At 48.5% G+C, this 19,887-nt stretch overlaps 1 protein-coding gene across 2 annotated transcripts in view; it reads left to right on the top strand.

Annotated features, from left to right (window-relative positions):
• Positions 1–19,887, top strand: part of LOC144828458 (ubiquitin carboxyl-terminal hydrolase CYLD-like) — a 677,169-nt gene that overhangs the window by 456,445 nt on the left and 200,837 nt on the right. For both annotated transcript variants that reach the window (XM_078686635.1, XM_078686637.1), the window contains one exon: positions 4,674–4,784. In XM_078686635.1, coding sequence (XP_078542761.1) covers positions 4,674–4,784 — 111 coding nt within the window. The remainder of the gene's footprint in view (positions 1–4,673; positions 4,785–19,887) is intronic.

Below are 19,887 nucleotides of genomic sequence, written 5' to 3'. Positions count from 1 at the left end.
CTGTTCAGTCTTGTTTGTTTTGTCACCTCCACCCAATTTGAGGAATAGAGTATTTTCTGTTCAGCACAGAGTTTGTGGGCAGGGTGTCGCTCCTTGACAGCAAAAGCAGTTTCTCCTGTCTATACTCAGTATACTTGAGCATGTAGGGTTGGATTTTCGAAGAAATGTCAAACAATCCATTTAACTTTATCGGGCGAAGGCTTCCAGCATCTTTGGTTCTCAAGGTGTTGAATTGTTTTCGAGTGATCACTTCATTTTCTTGATTTAAATAATCTTCAGAGCATGATTTTCTAATGACTGATGTACGCCAAGACGAGCTACTTCTTTTTCCCAATCAACTGCAAATAAAGATTTCTGCCGCTTCAAGAAGTGCTCTGTCGATGCTTTGTCAATCAAGTTTGTGTCTTGATATTTTAGTTTCTTTCTTAAGTCCATAGTTAATGGGAGCCATCTGGCATCTGGCATCTGCTTTGAATTAAGCTGTAGCTGTCATCAGCCTCCAGTGCAGAGGTGGGAAATCAGGTTGGAAGCTTTTTCCTGAGTTTTCTTCCTGGTAGCCTTTTTGGGATACATTCTTGTCCAGACCCCATAGGCAATTTGGCTGACTTGCCTTTGCATGACAACCTTGTCTATATAGACCATGAAGCAGTGACCAAACTCCTTGACCAGCCTTGCAATTGTGCTGTAGGTAGATTTTGATTTCTCTGTTGATCCCAAAGCAGATTCCTTGACCGTCCTTGCAATTGTGGTGTAGATTTTGAGTTCTCTGTTGCCCTCTTGATATGTTGATCCCAAATCAGATTGTTTGAAGCTGCTAGGCCAGTGTATGTAAATGTCTTGACTTCTTCATTTTTTTAAATTCTCGGTATGGTCTGTTTTCTGCTTTTCCCAAAAAATCATGATGTTTGTTTTGGCGTTATTTATTTTGCGGCTGTTCATTTTCCAATATGTAGTTATTGTGTTAAATTGAACTTGGAGACCTCTTGATGTTCTTGCAATCAGAATGCAATTGCTTGCATATAATAGTGCCAGGATGGGAAGCTGCAGATAAATGGGGCATCTGAAGTGGCTTTTTGCATTTCTTTGCACATGTCGTTGGTGTAGAGCGAGAACAGTATGAGAACTAAAAGGCATCCATGTTTCACCCCATTTGCGGTTGTAAGTGTGCTTAAGGTGGATTTATGGTTGAGCCTAACTTGTGTTGTAGTATCTGAGTAGAACATTCTCATAGTCTTGGCCTTGCCGCTGGGTCAAAAGGAACAGTAAAATCCTGTAAGGCTACATAGACAAGCTTTTTTCATTTGTTGAAATTATATGTGGTGTGTGAAGTTGAAGATCTGGTCTATTGTAGAAAGGTTGTCGCTAAAGCGACCTTGGATCATGTTCAGGATTTTCTCTTATTTAATCCACACTGGCAGTGTCTAAACGATTCCACTTGCATCATGTTGATGCCCAGTGCTTTCCCTGTGGCAAGCTTGTTTATTGTGTTTTAGATCTTCTCTTCGCTAATTATTTGTACAAAGAAAGCTCATCTGGAATTAGGCTGTGACTCCGATTCCTTTAAGTTGAGTTAGGCTCCTTCGCTGCTTTACAATTGCGATGGAAGCTTTGCTGAAATGAAGACTGAATTAAAATGATACATCATGTACAGTGGGAAAGAGTAAAAATTAATTATGGAATATGGCGTCTCTCGTTAAAATCAACAGGAAGGAAGGGACTTGAAGATTGGACGGAGTTGGCAGAACAACAAGCATAAGTAATACTTATAAATAGTGTAGATAAGTCTTAAAGTGTGGAAATATTTATTAGAAGTGATACATATTTCTTTTGAGTTTTGTTTTTCCTTTTGTTCTTTCTTTTGGAAGTTGGTTTGGGTTACTTTCTTTTGTAAAGAGGAAGGTGTGTCATATCTTCTTTCTGTTTTGTACTGCTAATAACCTAAGACATCTACGTAATGCGAAATAGATCTCACCATTTTATGGCATTACTCAGAATGTTGTGGTTTTGGTGAAATTTTTCCCACACCAGTTGCTTCTGACTGACATATATGTTTGTGAAACAGTATATATTAATACAGGTGTTGCCAAATGGGAGCAAAATACCCTTTTTATTTTATTTTTTATTTTATGTGCTTATATAGCGCCTGAATAAACCCCCAAAGGGGTATCTCCGCGCTTTTGCTATTTGAAGGAAAAATACAGGTGTACCAGGACTTTCCAGTAGTACCAAGGCAGGGGGGAGATTAGCCACTGGTGAAAAGGTAGGTTTTGAGAGTTTTGCGGAATGCTAGATGGTTTGTGATGCTTTTTAATGTAGGGGGAAGAGAGTTCCAGAGAGCGGGTCCAGTGTGTGCCAGAGCACGCCCTCCCTGACGGGACCTTTTTATTTTAGGGACCTGTAGTAAGTGAAGACTACTGGATCGTAGAGAGCGGGCTGGGACATAGGGTTGAAAGGCAGTTGTAAGATATTTGGGGCCCTTACCTATCAGGCATTTATGAATGGTGCACAGAATTTTAAACTTAGTGCGTTGCCGCACTGGCAGCCAATGGAGTTGCGCCAGTAAGGGTCGGGAGGGAGTCCTAGATGGAGCATTAAGGACTAACCTCGCTGCCGTATTTTGGACTACTTGCAGTTTGTTCATTTGGCCTTCATTAGTTGACAAAAGAAGGCCATTGCAGTAGTCCAATCTACTGATCACTAGTGCCTGGACTAGTGTCTTCCTATGATTGTCGGGTAGATAGGGGAACACCCTTTTCAGCAAACCAATAGCCCTGAAGCAAGTGCCGGCGACTTGGTTGACGTGATGTTTAAATGTCAGCGCCTGGTCAAATAATACTCCCAAGTTTTTCACAGTCTGCTTTGGAATGGGAGCTGGACCCAGTTCTACAGGCCACCACTCATCAGACCACAGAGTCACCGCCTCTCCAAACAATAAGACCTCCGTTTTTCCCACATTGCATTGTAGCCAGTAGTGCATTTGTAGGAAGTTGTTGAGGGTCACAAATTTCCATCAGAAACAGTCCAGTCATCTAGTTGGATTACCAAGGCAGTCAAAGCCTTTATTCCAAATGTCCAAGGGCGGTCAGTGATGTGGGCATGGTCCTGGCCTGTAGCATATTTCACACACTGATTTGGTCTTTGGGCTGGGCACACCTTGCTTCTCTCTCATCTTGCCTTCATTATGAGGTTGATGAATGGGTGTTTCCATCATTTCAGCCTTTTTCATTCTGTCTGCTCAGATATGCAAGTGGTTTCCTTACTGTAGCTGGACTGAGCCTCTTGCTGTGATGCACCTCTTTGGCCCTCTGGCGAATGGCTGGGCCTGTCACATAGATGGCCACACTGCTTTTTTAAATAAATAAAACCTAGTTTATTATGAATGATTAATTAAAATATTACATAAGAACACTTATGGGATTATTGCCATAGTAAAATTGGTTTCAGATCAACCAGTAGTTCAGTATGAGATAATGCCCTAAATGCATTCACTTCCAACGTTAAAAGCAGTCATCTGAGAAAAAACATAACTAATTTCATATTGGCTCTGTAATTACATAAAATCATGCAAGAGATTATCAACAATTAGAGCAGATATCAAACCAGTATCTGTTGTTCTTTTGTTGTCTACTTCTATGGTCAGATCACATTTTCCCTCTTGGTATGTTTGTAAAGGCCGTATAACTTTTAATTGGGGTCGCACTGAAATTTGGAAGTGGTCTTTTTGGAGGTAACCAGTCTGGTGCCTTGGGCAGTTAGAGGTGTTTCTGTGCACAGAACCTATTAAACAATTCTGGCAAATTATTTAATTACACATATCTTCTATTCTTTTATACTAAAAGGTCTGTCTGATATTAATCCTGATAAGGACATTATCGCTCCTTCTTTTTTGTGCCTTAATAACGTTGTAGTTGGCCTTCTCCTCATTATCATTAGGTGCTTACCACAAACAAACTGCCTCTAGGCTGGACTGCGGTTGGATCCTTTGTTTGCCTATTTCAATTTAGTAATGAAAGGGCATTGCTGGAAGCAGATGGGTAGGTCGGATTGTTGCTTTGGCGTACAAGTAGATCGGAACCCCAGCAGCGATTCTGGATACAGGCTTTAGGGATATGTTGGGCTCCTTGGCAGAAATGGCTGCCTAGGTACATTTATTTCACATTATAGACTTCATACTGGGACTCGAGGGCTACTCTGGTTGTAGCTGCACTTCTCAGTGCATCATCTGTTGATGTACTTTCAGATGCTAGGGAATAAGCACAAGGCGATGCACAAGGTCTTTGCTCTGAGTGTTTTTATTAAACTTTGAGAATGGATATGCTCATAGACGTAGGACTGAGAGAAATACCTCACACATTCACAAAGAGGATCAAAGTGGCAGTGCCTGGATTATGTTCTACCATTCCTCAGTGCAATGATTCATATTCTTCACAATCTCTGTTGTATTGGTTTTTATCGGTGCAATAAATAGTGCACCCTCTTCCACCAGGGCACTCATATTGGGGGCCTCTGTGTTAATTGTAATTCAATCCTTTCCTGCTGTGGCATGTTACTGACTTTACAGTGCATTTCTGTCTCACTTCATCTGTGTACACCACTTAAATGTGTTGATTTCAGTTCTGCTTTTTGTCATGTGGAACAGCCTCAATATTTCTTGGCTTATTATTTTCCTGCAGCCTCTTCTCCTGCACATCTGTACTGGATTCCATGCTGTTCATGCCCTCTAACCCAGCTGATGTTCACATACAGAAGACCCTGCGAGACGAAATAGTAAACCCCCTTCGACGGTAAGTGGCTATGGTTTCAAAGCTCTACTCTATCTGTATTTTCCCTTTCTGAATTTTTGTAGCAGATGGGGAGGGGTTTGGTGAGAAAACTGTGTGTTCATGTGTGTGTTCTCAGCCAGTCATTAATATATTCAATTTGAAGATCTTTTAATTGTTGCAAATTTGCCATCTCTTTAATTTGCTTTAGGAATTTTTATAGTGTTTAAACTTAAATTTGTATTTTTCTATGATGGTGATTGTTTTTAGGTGTATGAAATTAGTGTACAGAATGTTTGGGGTATGTATTGCCCAGCAGTAAGTATTTTAACGTTAATTCCAAGTAACAGTGTATTGGCACCTAGATGCCGCCTCATTATGTGTGCTCTTAAGTGCCTTGTAGTGGTCAAACCTGCTTTTTTAACTGCTTCAAGTACCAGAATTTAATTGTGACCCTACCTGCTGTGGATTGCTTGCTTCGCTGTTGCTGGGTCCGTGTTTGTCCCCCTCCCGCAGCCGCACCAACCACCCAGCGGCCGCCGAGAGGAGGGGGGCGTCTGGCACCGGAGGACAGCGGGGGTTAGAAAACTCCATTTTCCAACAGCCCCTGCGGCGACGTGAGGAGAGCGCGCCAGGCGGCGCTTTAAAGAGGCGTCAGACCGGCAGAGCGGGGGAAGTACCAGAATTTAATTGTGACCCTACCTGCTGTGGATTGCTTGCTTCGCTGTTGCTGGGTCCGTGTTTGTCCCCCTCCCGCAGCCGCACCAACCACCCAGCGGCCGCCGAGAGGAGGGGGGCGTCTGGCACCGGAGGACAGCGGGGGTTAAAAAACTCAATTTTCCAACAGCCCCTGCGGCGAGAACAACGTGAGGAGAGCGCGCCAGGCGGCGCTTTAAAGAGGCGTCAGACCGGCAGAGCGGGGGAAGTACCAGAATTTAATTGTGACCCTACCTGCTGTGGATTGCTTGCTTCGCTGTTGCTGGGTCCGTGTTTGTCCCCCTCCCGCAGCCGCACCAACCACCCAGCGGCCGCCGAGAGGAGGGGGGCGTCTGGCACCGGAGGACAGCGGGGGTTAGAAAACTCCATTTTCCAACAGCCCCTGCGGCGAGAACAACGTGAGGAGAGCGCGCCAGGCGGCGCTTTAAAGAGGCGTCAGACCGGCAGAGCGGGGGAAGTACCAGAATTTAATTGTGACCCTACCTGCTGTTGATTGCTTGCTTCGCTGTTGCTGGGTCCGTGTTTGTCCCCCTCCCGCAGCCGCACCAACCACCCAGCGGCCGCCGAGAGGAGGGGGGCGTCTGGCACCGGAGGACAGCGGGGGTTAGAAAACTCCATTTTCCAACAGCCCCTGCGGCGAGAACAACGTGAGGAGAGCGCGCCAGGCGGCGCTTTAAAGAGGCGTCAGACCGGCAGAGCGGGGGAAGTACCAGAATTTAATTGTGACCCTACCTGCTGTGGATTGCTTGCTTCGCTGTTGCTGGGTCCGTGTTTGTCCCCCTCCCGCAGCCGCACCAACCACCCAGCGGCCGCCGAGAGGAGGGGGGCGTCTGGCACCGGAGGACAGCGGGGGTTAGAAAACTCCATTTTCCAACAGCCCCTGCGGCGAGAACAACGTGAGGAGAGCGCGCCAGGCGGCGCTTTAAAGAGGCGTCAGACCGGCAGAGCGGGGGAAGTACCAGAATTTAATTGTGACCCTACCTGCTGTGGATTGCTTGCTTCGCTGTTGCTGGGTCCGTGTTTGTCCCCCTCCCGCAGCCGCACCAACCACCCAGCGGCCGCCGAGAGGAGGGGGGCGTCTGGCACCGGAGGACAGCGGGGGTTAGAAAACTCCATTTTCCAACAGCCCCTGCGGCGAGAACAACGTGAGGAGAGCGCGCCAGGCGGCGCTTTAAAGAGGCGTCAGACCGGCAGAGCGGGGGAAGTACCAGAATTTAATTGTGACCCTACCTGCTGTGGATTGCTTGCTTCGCTGTTGCTGGGTCCGTGTTTGTCCCCCTCCCGCAGCCGCACCAACCACCCAGCGGCCGCCGAGAGGAGGGGGGCGTCTGGCACCGGAGGACAGCGGGGGTTAAAAAACTCCATTTTCCAACAGCCCCTGCGGCGAGAACAACGTGAGGAGAGCGCGCCAGGCGGCGCTTTAAAGAGGCGTCAGACCGGCAGAGCGGGGGAAGTACCAGAATTTAATTGTGACCCTACCTGCTGTGGATTGCTTGCTTCGCTGTTGCTGGGTCCGTGTTTGTCCCCCTCCCGCAGCCGCACCAACCACCCAGCGGCCGCCGAGAGGAGGGGGGCGTCTGGCACCGGAGGACAGCGGGGGTTAGAAAACTCCATTTTCCAACAGCCCCTGCGGCGAGAACAACGTGAGGAGAGCGCGCCAGGCGGCGCTTTAAAGAGGCGTCAGACCGGCAGAGCGGGGGAAGTACCAGAATTTAATTGTGACCCTACCTGCTGTTGATTGCTTGCTTCGCTGTTGCTGGGTCCGTGTTTGTCCCCCTCCCGCAGCCGCACCAACCACCCAGCGGCCGCCGAGAGGAGGGGGGCGTCTGGCACCGGAGGACAGCGGGGGTTAGAAAACTCCATTTTCCAACAGCCCCTGCGGCGAGAACAACGTGAGGAGAGCGCGCCAGGCGGCGCTTTAAAGAGGCGTCAGACCGGCAGAGCGGGGGAAGTACCAGAATTTAATTGTGACCCTACCTGCTGTGGATTGCTTGCTTCGCTGTTGCTGGGTCCGTGTTTGTCCCCCTCCCGCAGCCGCACCAACCACCCAGCGGCCGCCGAGAGGAGGGGGGCGTCTGGCACCGGAGGACAGCGGGGGTTAGAAAACTCCATTTTCCAACAGCCCCTGCGGCGAGAACAACGTGAGGAGAGCGCGCCAGGCGGCGCTTTAAAGAGGCGTCAGACCGGCAGAGCGGGGGAAGTACCAGAATTTAATTGTGACCCTACCTGCTGTGGATTGCTTGCTTCGCTGTTGCTGGGTCCGTGTTTGTCCCCCTCCCGCAGCCGCACCAACCACCCAGCGGCCGCCGAGAGGAGGGGGGCGTCTGGCACCGGAGGACAGCGGGGGTTAGAAAACTCCATTTTCCAACAGCCCCTGCGGCGAGAACAACGTGAGGAGAGCGCGCCAGGCGGCGCTTTAAAGTGGCGTCAGACCGGCAGAGCGGGGGAAGTACCAGAATTTAATTGTGACCCTACCTGCTGTGGATTGCTTGCTTCGCTGTTGCTGGGTCCGTGTTTGTCCCCCTCCCGCAGCCGCACCAACCACCCAGCGGCCGCCGAGAGGAGGGGGGCGTCTGGCACCGGAGGACAGCGGGGGTTAGAAAACTCCATTTTCCAACAGCCCCTGCGGCGAGAACAACGTGAGGAGAGCGCGCCAGGCGGCGCTTTAAAGAGGCGTCAGACCGGCAGAGCGGGGGAAGTACCAGAATTTAATTGTGACCCTACCTGCTGTGGATTGCTTGCTTCGCTGTTGCTGGGTCCGTGTTTGTCCCCCTCCCGCAGCCGCACCAACCACCCAGCGGCCGCCGAGAGGAGGGGGGCGTCTGGCACCGGAGGACAGCGGGGGTTAGAAAACTCCATTTTCCAACAGCCCCTGCGGCGAGAACAACGTGAGGAGAGCGCGCCAGGCGGCGCTTTAAAGAGGCGTCAGACCGGCAGAGCGGGGGAAGTACCAGAATTTAATTGTGACCCTACCTGCTGTGGATTGCTTGCTTCGCTGTTGCTGGGTCCGTGTTTGTCCCCCTCCCGCAGCCGCACCAACCACCCAGCGGCCGCCGAGAGGAGGGGGGCGTCTGGCACCGGAGGACAGCGGGGGTTAGAAAACTCCATTTTCCAACAGCCCCTGCGGCGAGAACAACGTGAGGAGAGCGCGCCAGGCGGCGCTTTAAAGAGGCGTCAGACCGGCAGAGCGGGGGAAGTACCAGAATTTAATTGTGACCCTACCTGCTGTGGATTGCTTGCTTCGCTGTTGCTGGGTCCGTGTTTGTCCCCCTCCCGCAGCCGCACCAACCACCCAGCGGCCGCCGAGAGGAGGGGGGCGTCTGGCACCGGAGGACAGCGGGGGTTAGAAAACTCCATTTTCCAACAGCCCCTGCGGCGAGAACAACGTGAGGAGAGCGCGCCAGGCGGCGCTTTAAAGAGGCGTCAGACCGGCAGAGCGGGGGAAGTACCAGAATTTAATTGTGACCCTACCTGCTGTGGATTGCTTGCTTCGCTGTTGCTGGGTCCGTGTTTGTCCCCCTCCCGCAGCCGCACCAACCACCCAGCGGCCGCCGAGAGGAGGGGGGCGTCTGGCACCGGAGGACAGCGGGGGTTAGAAAACTCCATTTTCCAACAGCCCCTGCGGCGAGAACAACGTGAGGAGAGCGCGCCAGGCGGCGCTTTAAAGAGGCGTCAGACCGGCAGAGCGGGGGAAGTACCAGAATTTAATTGTGACCCTACCTGCTGTGGATTGCTTGCTTCGCTGTTGCTGGGTCCGTGTTTGTCCCCCTCCCGCAGCCGCACCAACCACCCAGCGGCCGCCGAGAGGAGGGGGGCGTCTGGCACCGGAGGACAGCGGGGGTTAGAAAACTCCATTTTCCAACAGCCCCTGCGGCGAGAACAACGTGAGGAGAGCGCGCCAGGCGGCGCTTTAAAGAGGCGTCAGACCGGCAGAGCGGGGGAAGTACCAGAATTTAATTGTGACCCTACCTGCTGTGGATTGCTTGCTTCGCTGTTGCTGGGTCCGTGTTTGTCCCCCTCCCGCAGCCGCACCAACCACCCAGCGGCCGCCGAGAGGAGGGGGGCGTCTGGCACCGGAGGACAGCGGGGGTTAGAAAACTCCATTTTGCAACAGCCCCTGCGACGAGAACAACGTGAGGAGAGCGCGCCAGGTGGCGCTTTAAAGAGGCGTCAGACCGGCAGAGCGGGGGAAGTACCAGAATTTAATTGTGACCCTACCTGCTGTGGATTGCTTGCTTCGCTGTTGCTGGGTCCGTGTTCGTCCCCCTCCCGCAGCCGCACCAACCACCCAGCGGCCGCCGAGAGGAGGGGGGCGTCTGGCACCGGAGGACAGCGGGGGTTAGAAAACTCCATTTTCCAACAGCCCCTGCGGCGAGAACAACGTGAGGAGAGCGCGCCAGGCGGCGCTTTAAAGAGGCGTCAGACCGGCAGAGCGGGGGAAGTACCAGAATTTAATTGTGACCCTACCTGCTGTGGATTGCTTGCTTCGCTGTTGCTGGGTCCGTGTTTGTCCCCCTCCCGCAGCCGCACCAACCACCCAGCGGCCGCCGAGAGGAGGGGGGCGTCTGGCACCGGAGGACAGCGGGGGTTAGAAAACTCCATTTTCCAACAGCCCCTGCGGCGAGAACAAAGTGAGTAGAGCGCGCCAGGCGGCGCTTTAAAGAGGCGTCAGACCGGCAGAGCGGGGGAAGTACCAGAATTTAATTGTGACCCTACCTGCTGTGGATTGCTTGCTTCGCTGTTGCTGGGTCCGTGTTTGTCCCCCTCCCGCAGCCGCACCAACCACCCAGCGGCCGCCGAGAGGAGGGGGGCGTCTGGCACCGGAGGACAGCGGGGGTTAGAAAACTCCATTTTCCAACAGCCCCTGCGGCGAGAACAACGTGAGGAGAGCGCGCCAGGCGGCGCTTTAAAGAGGCGTCAGACCGGCAGAGCGGGGGAAGTACCAGAATTTAATTGTGACCCTACCTGCTGTGGATTGCTTGCTTCGCTGTTGCTGGGTCCGTGTTTGTCCCCCTCCCGCAGCCGCACCAACCACCCAGCGGCCGCCGAGAGGAGGGGGGCGTCTGGCACCGGAGGACAGCGGGGGTTAGAAAACTCCATTTTCCAACAGCCCCTGCGGCGAGAACAACGTGAGGAGAGCGCGCCAGGCGGCGCTTTAAAGAGGCGTCAGACCCGCGTCGCGGGAGCGCGCGGGAGTGCCCGGGGCTAAGCCCGGGCAAAGGGCGGGCCCTCTACGGCCCTCATCGGCCAGAGGAGGCTGGGCTGGGCCAGAGGTCCTGGTTACTGTCTTCTGTAAGTTAAGACTCTTATTCCTTCCCAGTCCACCTCTACTTTTCATTGCATGATGGCTGCAGCTGCTACCAGCCCTGCTATTGCGGGAGTAGATAAAACTGGGGGCACGTTAAATCGAACCCTGGACGATTATTTTCTTAAACCAGCTCCCGAGGGTAAAAATGAGCTGTTGTTAGCAGAGAGGAGGGCAGATCGCCGTCGCTCAATAGAACGTATCAAAAACAGAACACTCTCCGAACCCATAATGTCTGTTACTTTGGACGACGACCTGATCACTACATCAGCAGATAATACATCGTTAACTGCCAGTATACCCCTGCTCCTTCAAGAATGTTTAGCCCCAGCTGTGTCACCCACTCAAATCCAACAAGATTCACTAACTGTGACTAATGTCCTTGATAGCACTTCCAAGACTTTGATCTCTCCTACAATCAGACCTGGCAAGGTTGTAAGAGGCAAAAGCTTGAGGTCATTGCCAGATAAAATGCATGGGCCCCCACCATCTAAAAGGAGACGGAAAACAACAACTGCTAATAAGACCAAATTAAATCACACTGAGTTTGGTAAAAAGGCGAACATTGCTGCTATAACGTCTTTGGGAGAGCCAATTACTAAACAAGTAACAGCATCTGCCTCTACTACCCTAACGTCGTCATCTCAAGTAACTATAGAGCCAGTCATTATTCATACTAAAATAGATGAAGATTCACAATCAGCCTCCCCTAAATCCCTTTTGGACAACATTGAGCTGATTGTACGTAGTTACATGCTTGCCTGGCAGAAAGATTCAAGGGGATGGAGTTAAGGCTGGGCAAAATTGAGGGGGATTTGACTACACTAGGGAATTTTGTCAGGTCACAAGGGTCCTCAAAAGTGCAACAACAAAAATTTATTACAACAACGCACTCCCTTTAAAAAAATGCTGTGGTCTCTACACCCCCTACATCCTCTACTGGTAATAGCCAGGCAGCAGTAGCAATCCCTGCTGCCCTTAATCGATTGCATGCGGGCGTGTCAAAACCTGATGGCAATATCCCTAATAAATCTCTGCCAACAGATTCAATAGCAGCCCAGGGTAGACCAACTACCACAACATCAAATAGTAAGGCTGTTACTTCAGCTAACACCCTGACAAGGGAACCTAGTATCCTCCCGGACAGACTTCCTAGACCTGATGGGAATGAGATTACCCGGGGGAGAGGGGGTCAGTCTAGGACACCGCCTATGGAACTCCCACCGGAAGCACTACCGTATGTGGTTGTACTTACCGGGGTCCCCGAACTGCCAAATGGAAAAAGAGAGGGATATTCTCAATTAAAAAACAAGATAACACACTGGCTCTCTCTGTACAGACCCAAACCCAACCTGATAAATGGCGAAATAGTTCATGTCCGTCGCCTGTCTTGGTTGGGGGGCAGAGCGAAGGATATAGGGGGTGACGTTGTGGTTATAAATTTCAGGGACAGAAAAGCAGTACTACATATCCTGAATTGGCCTTTCGGCAATGAAAATAATTGCATTGTTCCACGTCCCTTGACGTATTTTTATCCCAGATCCACTGTATTTCCCCCACAACACTTAACTAATAATATCTATTCCACCTCCCAGTTCCTCAATATGGAGTCTGCCCTGAATCCTGTATATATGCATCATCTAGCTCCGACACCTGCAATGCAAGGGTGGAATACCATACCATTAAACCACAAAATAGGAGCAAATGGTAATATGACACATCTGATGCCATTTACTCCTTTAGAGCTTTTTAATAGGTTCGAGGCTTTCAGTGGCCTGGAGGAATGTGACTGATGTTTAAGGTGTGTAGAGGGTGTGGGGGGGGGGGGGTGAAAATGCCTCATGCATCACAAGGTCATATGAAGAGAAGGGTATTTGTTGCTTCATAACTGGTACACATACCGCTGTAACATATGCTGATATGAATAGCAGTTTATCTGTTGCATTATCCACAGTGTCTTCTGGGAATAATGAGGGTTCTTTACTGCTCTTACCTGTCATGAGGCCAGAAAGTAGTGCCTCTGTAAGTGGTGCTGTTAAGGGTGCACGTATGATAGGATGCCACGAAGACCACCCCAGAATGTCATTGTTATCTTTGGATTCTCCATCTAAAACTGACAATACTCTTGCCCCGTATGGGGTTCCTGATTCTACCCTGGAGCACTCAGAACCGGTTGTAGCAAGTACCATGGACTCTGGGGACACACACATAGAGTCACTTATCCCAATATCTGCTCCAATTACCAGAGAAACGCTTATATGTCCAGCATCTGATGATTGTGTGAGCTTAATCTCGTGGAACATAGCTGGCTTGGCCGACAAGATATGTGACCCAGCCTGGGTATCATTTATCAAAAAATGTACTATTGTGTGCCTTCAAGAGACTTGGGTGGAGGATAAAAACGTCCACATTGAAGGTTTCTTAAGCTTCATCACTCCAGCGGTTGCCTCGACTAGGGGCAGAGCAAAGGGTGGCCTGGCTACCTTTATTAATTTGGGCTTGCTTTGCAAAACAAGCATCTGTCACAATGATAATTCGAACATTCAGATGCTTGACATAAAAAATGGCAAGAATGTTTTGACCCTGGTTAATTTTTATAATGCTAATAGCGGTAATGGTGTTTGTAACATTGCATCCCTAACAGATTTAATGAGTAAAAATGCATGCACTGTATCACGGAACATAATGATAGTAGGCGATTTTAATGTTCACCCATGTGGTAACCCAGGCTCTACCCCAATGGGCTCCCTGGGATGTAACAGTGTTGAAGGCTTCCACTTTTCTCATACTAGGGGAGGCAAGAACTTAAATGACTTAGTGAATGATAATAACTTAACTGTAGCTATGTCTATGGTCCCTGATTCAAACATTTTTGACGCTTTTATAGATCATATATTAGTATCTTCAGATCTTGTACATCGGGTCTCGCAATTTACTATCCTTCTCAGTGTTTACAGCGATCACAACCCCCTAGTTATTAGTTTGGGTGGGTCTTTACTCACAAAACGAATGTCTCGCAATGACCGAGGCACGCTGAGTTGCATAAATGGTGGACGCCGCATTAAGTGGACAATGATAAACCAAGACACTTTGTATTCCAAAATAAACAGTGCATGTGAGGAGGAGCTGTCTGCATGTTCATCTTTTGACTCATCTCCCGCGAATATCTTGATCGGGTTTGCGGGGTTGATTTCAAAGATTGGTTCTCTGCTAACAGCTCCGACAAAGGGGCAAAGTGAAAAAAATTCTAAATGGTTTGACCACAATTGCTCAAAGGCAAGTAGGGATCTGAAGAATGCTCTAAAAATTAAACCTAGAGACCCTGACCTGATAAAAAGTCTTTGCCTGACCTTTAGGAAGGCATTAGCCGATAGAAAAAAGGAAATTAAGGTCAATATCATAGAATCCCTCCTCGATTCCTCAGTGTTGGGGAACAGCAGCAAGTTTTGGCAAATTATCAACAAACCCTTGATTGATAACCCTAATGACACAGTACCTGGTACAAATATTTCAGAGGGGGAGTGGGTGACTCACTTTAGTACAATTTTTAAGAGTAATGAGCACTGTGCAGAAAATGCTTTTTTAATATCATCTGTGAACCCAATATGCTTTACAGTTAACGAGGTTGCAAGGGGGATTCAGGGTCTAACTAGCAACAAGGCCCCAGGCCCGGATGGTCTGGCACCGGACCTGTTCAAGTCTAGTATCCCCTTTTGGGCCCCTGTTCTCACGGCGGTAATAAATGCAGCAGTGATAACGGGGTGCCCAAATATGTGGGGTCTATCGACTGTAGTCCCCGTTTTTAAAAAGGGCGATCGCAGCAGTCCATTATGTTACAGGCCGATTTCTTTAATAAATTCAATAGCTAAAGTAGTAGAGGGGGGTAATTCTTAACAGGCTATCCACATGGGCTAAAGATAACAATATTCTATCACCTATACAATATGGGTTCAGACCTGGCCATTCGACTATTACACAGTGCCTGAACCTATATTTGATATTAAGCAAATATACCCTGGCTAGACAAGGAACCGTCTACATGGCATTTATGGACTTGTCGTCCGCTTTCGATTGTGTGGACAGGAGCTTATTATGGGCTACCCTGTTGAGAATGGGTGTAGAGAGGAATCTTGTCAACTTCCTAGCCGATCTGCATTCGGATACTAGAGCTAACGTCCGTTACACCCAAGACCTTAAAGTAACGGACGAATTCAGAATAAACCGGGGAGTTCGTCAAGGATGCATTCCTCTTTAACCTATATATTAACGAATTGGAGGAATTTCTTTTAAATACTGAAGCAGATTACCCCTTTGTTGAACGCAAGGGGGTGCCCGTGTTACTTTATGCAGACGATGCTGTTCTTATATCTAGGACAGCAATCGGTCTTCAGAAGTTATTAAATTCCTTCTTTAAATTTATGGAGTCACGTGGCCTAAGCATTAACAACTCCAAGTCCTATGTCATGAAAACAGGAAAGGGTACCCGGAAAACTGATTCCTTTAGTATAAATGGGGAGAAAATCCCCTCAACTAATTCCTTTTCATACCTTGGGGTCCTCTTAGATCATAAATTATCGTGGGGCCCCGCAGTGTCTAAAAAGAAGGGCGAAATATCACGGGTAAATGCGGCCATTCTTGGCTTTGCAAAATAAATCGGTAACTGCCCTACGGCCGCATTGCTCAAACTGTACCAGGCAAAAAGTGTTGCTGTTGCCTGCTATGGAAGCGAGCTCTGGGGCTATTGTAAGATAAAAGTCCTAATGGTTACAGAAAATAACGTCCTGAAAAAGATACTGAGGTTGCCAAGGGGTATTGGGAACTACTCTGTACATGAGGAGTTGGGGGTCCCCTATTTAGGTGATAGAATAGCAGTAAGCCCGGTTCTGTGTTGGCTGAATTGTTGGCCTAATACCGACATTCCACTCACACATGCCCTGCTGAAAGAAGCCTTATTGTTAGACGGGAGGTTTAAAGTCCCGTGGGTGAAGTATATAAAGGATTGTTTGACGGCAATTGGCCGTTCTGATTTGTTTTATGCTCCCAACTTGATTACAAAATCCGATGTTACCTCGGTAAAAAATGCTCTATTATTGTTAAGATGTACTGACAGAGAAGAGGTTGAGATACAGAAGGACAGTGTTAGGAAACACTTACTACTTAAAACCTGTCCACAAATGGAACCTTATTTGACATGGCCTATGACCAGTTATGAACAGTTTTTGTTAATAAGGTTCCGTTTTGATTTATATCATCTCCTACTGGCGGTACCAAGTGGGGCACAACGGGGTGAAGTGTTGCCAGCTTGTGGCTGCGACGGAAAGTCTCCTCAAGATCTGGCCCACTTTCTTTTTATCTGCCCCTATTACTCCACCCCACGGAAACTATACCTTATACCGTGCCTTAAAAAACTGAATTTTGTACAAATCAAACCTGCACTTTACTACTTACAACTACTGAATTGTGACTGTACCTTATTTGTCTGTAACTTTTTTTAAAAAGCCATCTGTTTTAGGAAAAGTATGGATGGATAATTATGCTGCGAATGTTTTAGGTGCTTTTAAACCATATAGTAATTTATGTTTTTAACTAAACACTGCTCATGCCTTTAGTGCCCGCTGTACGATCTTTTTCTTTGTACTGTATACTGTGTCTCTCACTTGCCACATGAAATGAATTGTCCGGAATGTTTTTAAATGTGTACTTATGAATTGTACTTTTATGATTGTATTATCTACAATCGAATAAAGATTTTTTGAATTGAACTGCTTCACCCTTCCGAGTCCCTTTAAATGCAACAGTCTATCAGTTGTAAGGAATGCTGCACTGGGGAATGTGAGAAAGGTAGAAGAAGGGAGATCTTATTATCACAGCAGGTGGGCTATGAAACAACAATGGTGGCTATGAATAACGGTTCTCTTTCACCTGATCATGGCAACTAAGTGACCTTTCCAGTATGTTGGCTTTGACATTTGCTGAACTCCTCTGCATTAGGAAAAATACCTAAAAGTTCTTCCCTTTCAATTGTCCCTCTAGTTAATACTTTGTTCCTAGGAGAGCTTAATGGCTGCTCCGGTAAATCCCATGCGATATCTGACTTCAAAAGCTACTTTGTATTTGCGTGAATTAGTGGGATTCATTTCTCTGCCATTTTCATTCATGGGTCATGTACATGTTTTCTCTTTAAAGTTGTTTGTGTTTTCTATGTTAATCAGACTTCAATGCTTTTTCCTAATCGGATTGTTCCGATCATAATCGTTGGTATATTCATTTACGTGCTTAAGACATCTTTAATTACTCTTTGTTACTTGTGGTTGGGTACTTTTCAAGATGAAGCTCTTAACATGTTAATTTTGACATGTATACGATCCTTCTGCAAAAAGGGAAAACAATGGAGTGCTGACAATCCAAGAGACAATGCTGCTGCACTTACTAGAAAACAGCCACATAAAACACAATGTACATTTTCTGCAGCCATTGCTGTTTGGACATGGACTATACAGTAGATGCTGAGTTTGCCAAATTAATACTAGTATCTTTTTAGAAGTGGGGAAGTTATCTGGCTCATTATTTTCCGAACTAGGAATAATATTAGCTTTGTACATGTATTTTCTAAGCATCTAACTGTGGACAGTACCTTACTGATTCACTTATGTCTACTACCCCTCCTGGGGTATTGGCCATCAACCAGGACTCTCCAGGCATTTATTTCCTAGACTTTTCTTTCAGTCGGACTCCAGGTGTAATCCATCTCCTTGTAGTCAGTCTCGAGGCCTCAATGCCAGGTGTTTATTTGCCTTCTTCTTTTCCTTTTCCCTTGAAGGTTCCAGGTCAGGACTTGCATGTTGGTTGTTGATGCGGGATTGAGGAGTGTGTGACCTATCCAGGGTCTTTTTTATAATTTCCTCTTGGGAAGGGAGTTGGAAAGTCTACTGCCACAGGTCCTTGGTGCTGATGGTGTTTGGTTAGTAGATTTGGAAGATTTTACTCAGACAGGTGTTGATAAAGGTCTGGACTTGTTGATGGGGTGGACAATACCACATGGTGAAAAAGAAAAAAATGTATGGATCCGTACCATTGATTTGTCGTTGAATATATTCAGTAGTTTCATGCATGATTGGCCTTAATTATTTTTCCCAAAATAAGAATTCTATCATCCTGATTTTTAATCAAAAGAATTGAAAGTAAGGCCACACACCATAGAATCGAATTTAGAAGGGAAATTAAATTGCAGGCTTTATCTGAAAGAGACTATTAGTTATGGATTACCCCCAGGCGTCAGACTGGATCCGGAGTATCTTCTCTCAGCATTACCCCTGCGCGTCTGTAGGTGGCATGGGTCGACTCCGCGTTCGTTGTCATGATCAACTTGGTGACGTCGCGGTATCAACTTAGACGCTGCCCCTGCGTCCTGACGTCAGTTCTTTCTTTTTCCACGCCAGTCAGCGTAGATCCGGAGACTAACTCTTCCTTTACTTTTGTGGACATCTTTTTCTGGTCTTTCAACTCCTGGTGCACGTATGGATGTCCCGTCCTCGAACCTGCTTCAAGCCCTGTGACTCCTGTTACAAGTTGATATTGGTAACAGCTGCTGGGGAACGCGCCGCGGTCACGACTCGAAGATCTTCGAATGCTGCCACTCGGTCTTATCAGATACCGATTGGGGCCTTTTAATTATAGCTTTGGACCACTGTCTACGTATTCCTGGAATTTAGATCATTTGTGGATAATTGATGGATTGGATTTCCGACGTAGGCTATTATTCTTGTTGGACCCGAAGGGCGCCATAAATTACCTTTTGATGTACTAACGACTATATCTATCAGAGACAACAGTCTTATCCTTAATCCTATGGGACAATATTCTGTCCATCTTTTGCGGTGCTTGTACGTCAGAGCTTCATATATACTCTTCATTTGAAATCTCTCCATTATAGCAGAAGCCCTGAAGAAGTCCCATGTTCGGGACGAAACGCGTCGGCTGTACGGCGCTTCATCTTTTGAAAATAAAGGAATTAAACCGAAGAACTCCATTCTTCTTGATTCATTGAAAATACAAATGTTGAATGTTGATGTGCACCTGTGCTGTTATGTTTAGTTAATTAAAGTTCCCTAGGGAATAAGCACTGTTACAGTGGGTCCTATCCAGTGTGCACACAGACCCCTATACAAATACTAGGGGTACTTATTATTATTTGGGGTCACCTTTTGTTAGGTGCTAGCTTTAAGAAGGTTCCACTGTTAGGTTCTGTTTTCTCCCCTTGATATTGGTAACAGACCTGTGCCCGGAGCGCGACTGTCGGGCCATGAACCCGAGTCTTTGCAGCAGCGGTCCAGAAAGCTTCTGGAGGCCTGGCAGTCGGTTCCGCACCGCTCGAGGTCCCCGTTGAGAGGAAGTTGGCGTGAGTCATCACCACCATTCCCCCTCAAATTCTTCGTCATCGGGTAAGTCGAAGCACAAGAAGAAGGCAAAGAAGCGCCGTCACTCTTCGCCTTCTTCCTGTCCGTCGGCCGACATGGCGCAGAAGTTCGCTGTCCTTCGGCTCTGCCCACGGAGCCTGCTGGGACCGCTCCGAGCTTCTCTCCGTTCCCGGGAGCCAGAGCTTCCCCTGCCCAGCTTCGTCCCTTATATGAAGCCCTCCACTCCATCTTTGGGCAGCCCAACTCCGCTGTTGCGCCTTCGGGCCACGCAGACTCGGCTGTTGACTGTAGGCCTTCGATGCCAGCGGTTCCGGCCTTGGCACCACAGGGCCCCAAGGATCCAGGCCTGGATCCGGATCGGCGCTGGTCGACCTCACAACAACCTCCCCAAGTGCGGATTCCTCTGACAATGCCTCCCCCACCTCCGACGTCAGCTAGGTCCCCGGCCTTCCCCTCGACATGGACACGGAACTGGACCGGCATCGACCGACGCTGGTACTGGCGCCGGGGGCTACTTTTGTACCACTGTTCTACCCTGGCGTTCCTTTTCACCCTGAGTGGCAGCCAGGGTAGGATGAGGAGGACAGGGGGAGGGGTCTGTTGACCCTCTGGCAGACCAGCTAGAAGACTTGGGTGACGCCAGTGGTCTGGATACCTCCTCAGACCCTGGTATGCTTTCTCCCCCTAC

The sequence above is a fragment of the Lissotriton helveticus genome, chromosome 4_1 (assembly GCF_964261635.1).
Source record: "Lissotriton helveticus chromosome 4_1, aLisHel1.1, whole genome shotgun sequence".
Lineage (NCBI taxonomy): Eukaryota > Metazoa > Chordata > Amphibia > Caudata > Salamandridae > Lissotriton > Lissotriton helveticus.
Note: the sequence above shows the minus strand (reverse complement) of the source record. Positions and strands in the feature narration are given on the sequence as shown.